The 5,184-nt window shown below is 49.7% G+C and overlaps 1 protein-coding gene across 1 annotated transcript in view; it reads right to left on the bottom strand.

The window, feature by feature from the left end:
* Positions 1-849, bottom strand: part of LOC123168531 (7-deoxyloganetin glucosyltransferase-like) — a 2,793-nt gene extending 1,944 nt beyond the window's left edge. The window contains exons 1-2 of the mRNA XM_044586414.1: positions 592-849; positions 31-359 (exon numbers count right to left, since the gene is read on the bottom strand). Of these exons, the coding sequence (XP_044442349.1) occupies positions 31-359; positions 592-849 (587 nt within the window). The remainder of the gene's footprint in view (positions 1-30; positions 360-591) is intronic.
* Positions 850-5,184: the final 4,335 nt, after the last annotated feature.

The raw sequence follows: 5,184 nt of genomic DNA, 5'->3' as shown, positions 1-5,184 counted from the left end.
GAAGCATCGCCGGAGACACGGAGACTGGACCGAAACTCCTCGAAGACGGGAGTAGGCAATCCCTTAGTCATCACATCAGCAAACTGTTGCGTCGTCGGCACGTGGAGAACCCGAACACGGCCAAGGGCAACCTGCTTGCGCACGAAGTGAATATCGAGCTCAATATGCTTCGTCCATCGATGGTGCACCAGGTTGGCGGAGAGGTAGACCGCGCTGACGTTATCGCAGTAGACAAGAGTGGCCTTGTGAACATCACAAAGCAACTCCTGGAACAGCTGACGTATGTAAGAGCACTCAGCCATGGCATTAGCCACGGCGCGATACTCTGCCTCGGCGCTGGAGTGGGAGACCGTGGGCTGCTGCTTCGATGACCAAGAGATCAACGAGGGCCCAAGGTAGACGCAGTAGTCTGACATAGAGCGTCGCGTGTCGGGGCAGCCAGCCCAGTCGGCATCCGAGTAGGCCACGAGGTCAGTGGAGGAGGAGGCCGTTAGGGTTGAGTCCCAAGGACATGGTGCCGCGTATGTAACGGAGAATACGCTTCACCAGAGTCCAGTGAGAGTCAGGCGGGGCGTGCATATGGAGGCACACCTGCTGGACAGCGTACTGCAGGTCGAGGCGAGTCAGCGTCAGGTACTGTAAAGCACCGACAATAGAGTGATAGAACGCTCCATCGGACGCAAGAGACCCCTTGAGAGCAGAGACCTTCGCCTTCGTGTCGACGGGGGTGGGCGCCGGCTTGCAGTTAAGCATACCGGCACGCTCCAGGAGCACGTGGGCGTACTTCTGCTGATGCAGAAAGAAGCCGTCAGTCCGTCGGACCACCTCGATGCCGAGGAAGTAGTGCATGGGCCCCAAGTCCTTGAGGGAGAACTCATCATGAAGACGAGCGGTCAGCTGCTAAAGGAGGTTGGGGGCGGACGCCGTGAGGATGATGTCGTCGACATAGAGCAGCAGATATGCAGTGTCAACTCCCTGATGATACACGAAGAGTGAAGCATCGGAGCGAGTGGACCGAAATCCGAGAGACTGCAGGAAGGCTGCGATACGCTGGTACCAAGCCCGAGGCGCCTGCTTCAACCCGTAAAGAAAACGGGAGAGCAAGCACACGAAGTCGGGGTGCTCGGCGTCGACGAAACCAGTGGGCTGCTCACAGAACACCTGCTCGGCGAGATGGCCATGCAAGAAGGAGTTGGAGACATCCAACTGGTGCACAGGCCAGCCGTGCGAGACCGCCATCTGAAGCACGGCGCGAATTGTGCCCAGTTTCACAACCTGGGCGAAGGTGTCGGTGAAGTCCACGCCCGCGCGCTGCTGAAAACCACGAACCACCCACCGAGCCTTGTAGCGCTCGAGAGAACCGTCCGGGCGAGTCTTGTGGCGAAACACCCACTTACCAGAGATGATGTTGGCACGAGGGGGTCGCGGAACAAGCTGCCACATGCGGTTGTGCTGTAAGGCATCGATCTCCTCCTGCATCGCAGCTAGCCAGTGGGGATCCCGAAGGGCAGCACGAGTGGAGGTGGGGACGGGTGATGGCGTCGACGTCGAGGCGGCGCACACATACTTGTCGGCGGAGTAGCGCGTGCTCGGCCGAAGCACTCCTGCTCGGGCACGGGTAGTCACGCCGAGTGACGGGGCATCAGGCCGGCGGGTGCCGCGGCGGCGGCGGGGGCCGTGGCGGCAGCATCGCCGGCCGATCCGGCGCCGGAAGAGGCGACAGGCGAGGTTGACGTCGAGCCCGTCGCAGGGGTAGCGGGCGGGGTGCCGGGCTCAACCTCTTATGAGGGAGACGGGGACCCGGGGGCCTGCTCGGACTCAACCTTGGGGGAGGGAGTCATGATGCCAGGTGGTGGCGGCTGAAGGCGCCGGGCCGGGGGGGCGCCGGGGGCTGCCGCCGCGCATCGCTCCATGAAGGGGGCGCGGGGGCCGGCACCGAAGGGGACGAAGCCGGAGTAACCTGGAAAAAAGGGAACACGATGAGTGACAGGATCATAGCACCGGTAACCTTTGGTATTAGAAGGGTAGCTGAAAGGATCGAGAAGAGGTGTCTAGAGGGGGGTGAATAGACTCTTAGCAAAGAAAAGTGGCAGTTTTTAATTTCTTCAAGTTGAGGTGGAGTATTAGCACATGTTTAAACATTCACAATACATATCAAGCAAGCATGACAAGAGTATATGGGCAGCGTAAAGTAAAGCATGCAACTTTGCAAGAATGTAAAGGGATGGGATTTGAGTGTGCAAACGCAATTGGAGACACGGAGATTTTTGGCATGGTTCCGATAGGTGGTGCTATCGTACATCCACGTTGATGGAGACTTCAACCCACGAAGGGTAACGGTTGCGCGAGTCCACGGAGGGCTCCACCCATGAAGGGTCCACGAAGAAGCAATCTTGTCTATCCCACCATGGCCATCGCCCACGAAGGACTTGCCTCACTAGGGTAGATCTTCACGAAGTAGGCGATCTCCTAGCCCGTACGAACTCCTTGGTTTAACTCCACAATCTTGACGGAGGCTCCCAAGTGACACCTAACCAATCTAGTTGACACCACTCTCCAAAAGGTAATAGACGATGTGTTGATGATGAACTCCTTGCTCTTGTGCTTCAAATGGTAGTCTCCCCAACACTCAACTCTCTCTCATAGGATTGGATTTGGTGGAAAGATGATTTGAGTGGAAAGCAACTTGGGGGAGGCTAGAGATCAAGATTTATGTGGTTGGAAAGGAATATCTTGACCTCAACACAAGTGTAGGTGGTTCTCTCTCAAAAAATGTATGATGGAAGTGTAGCCATGTTCTGATGGCTCTCTCCACGAATGAAGAGTGGGTGGAGGGGTATATATATAGCCTCCACACAAAATCTAACCGTTACACACAATTTACCAAACTCGGTGGGACCGAATCAGAAAACTCAATCAGACCGATTTAGTTCATAATGTGACCGTTAGGCATTTCGGTGCGACCGATATGATCAACTCGGTAGGACCGATGTGCAAGGGTCAAGGTAAAGCCTCATCTCGGTTTGACCGATTACACAAACTCGGTGGGACCGATTTGGGTAATAAGTGAAACAGAGAGTTGGCCAAGCAAACTCGGTGAGACCGATTGCATATTTCGGTGGGACCGAAATTATTGCAATAGGCAATAGAGAGTTTGCAAGCCCATCTCGGTGAGACCGAGATCCCATCGGTGAGATCGAATTGGCTAGGGTTTGGAAGTGGCTATGTCAACAGAACTCGGTGGCGCCGGATAGAAAGTTTCGGTAGGGCCGAGTTTGACTTCTGGTTTGGGACAAATGTGGATGTGAGAAAGTGGTTGAGGGCTTTGGAGCATATCACAAAGCACTTTGAGCAAGCAAGCCATTTAAGCAACACCTCATCCCCTTTTAATAGTATTGGCTTTCCTATGGACTCAATGTGATCTTGGATCACTAAAATAGAAAATGTAGAGTCCCGAGCTTTGAGCTTGAGCCAATCCTTTGTCCTCGTCATCTTGAGGGGGTTCCACATCCTTTAGTCCATGCCACTCCTTTGTTGAACTTATCTGAAACATACTAGATGAAAACATTAGTCCAACAAGAGATATGTTGACATTAATTACCGAAATAACCCAGGGAGCACTTGTGCTTTCAATCTCCCCCTTTTTGGTAATTGATGACAACATGCATCAAAACTTTAGATAAAGATATGAAGAATAACAACTAAAGCTTTGGAAGGACATGTAACATGCATAGGCTCCCCCTACATGTATGCAATCATGTAAATATGGAGTATAGGAGCAGGTGAATGCATAAGCATGACAGAGTAAGCCATGAGTTACATGTATCTTGGCTATATGCATCAGAGCAAATGGTGTGAGTATGGGAAATGTACCTTCATGCTCATGAGTCCTTCTTGCAAACAGTATGTACATCAGCAAGAAATCCTCATGCACATGAGTGTGATGCATATACTTACCTTGTGGTCTTGAGCTGGCTTTGAAAGAGATGAACCTGAGTAAACAAGGTTAGATAACACAGAAACATCTACTAAGTAGAGCAAGAACAGCAAACCACAAGAGTACCAAGATTGGGATGACATGTAGAATATGAGTACTAAATACTCTACTGGATATAGACATGTCCCCAAAAGGTAAAGATACACAATGAATTCAAAGATTTCCTTCCCTTAGATGTCTTGCACCCCCTGAATCTTGTATGGGATACTGGGAGAAGATAGGGAACAGAAAATCAGAGCAAAGAAAATCAGAGCAAATGCACTCAAACAAGCAAACATGAACATGTCTTTTCCCCTCTGAAGACATGTGACTTCTCTCCTCTTTGAATACCAAGCATCTGGGGCCTTTGATGTGATTTCTCTTTCCCCTGGTGAAGAATTCTCTCCCCTGTTGAAGTGATTAGCTTTGATGTGATCTCTCTCTCCCCCTATGACATCAATTTCCAACAAGGGATCTTCTGGAGTGTGAGTCAAACTAGGTTTGGTCCTTGAATCACAGAGCAAAGCAACATATAGAATGGGATGCTGGTAGAGGACAAGAATCATTGAGTGGAGCTGGAATAAAACTACAGGAACAAATGGCAAATTGTCATCTCTGCAGTGAAATCGGTGACACTGAGTTGTAGTCTTTGGTGGTACCGAATTGTTTAGGTTTGACCGAAAACAACAGATCGATGTGACCGAGTTCAACACAGAGAGAACACTTGTCACCTCAGCTCACTAGGCAAATAATATCTCACAAGGATTTGCAAGGAATTAACTGAAGGATTTGCGATGATTTAGATGCAGAAAATGCAGAACTAAACAGATAAAAGAAAATCTAGATGAAGATTTTTTTTGATAGAAGAAGGGGAATAAATATGCAATGGACAAATGCAAAAACTCATAGAAACACTAGAGAACTTCATCTAGAAATAGGCGGTGACAAAGTCACCTATGTTAGAGTATATTGACTAAGGAGTCAAGTGAGAACACTTAATCATAAGTCATACTCATAGTTTAAGCTCAAAATAGGGTTACCATTTTTTATTTACTCTTAAGTAAATATCATGTCTACCTCTTATTAGAAATTTAGAAAACCATAGGTTAAACAGAAGCTTTCTTACAAAAAGAGTGCTCTTCAGAAGCTACTACATGTATACGCTCACATCACATGCATGTTTTCTTAATTTTCAGGGGCTTATGAAT

The sequence above is a fragment of the Triticum aestivum genome, chromosome 7D (assembly GCF_018294505.1).
Source record: "Triticum aestivum cultivar Chinese Spring chromosome 7D, IWGSC CS RefSeq v2.1, whole genome shotgun sequence".
Classification (NCBI taxonomy): domain Eukaryota; kingdom Viridiplantae; phylum Streptophyta; class Magnoliopsida; order Poales; family Poaceae; genus Triticum; species Triticum aestivum.
Note: the sequence above shows the minus strand (reverse complement) of the source record. Positions and strands in the feature narration are given on the sequence as shown.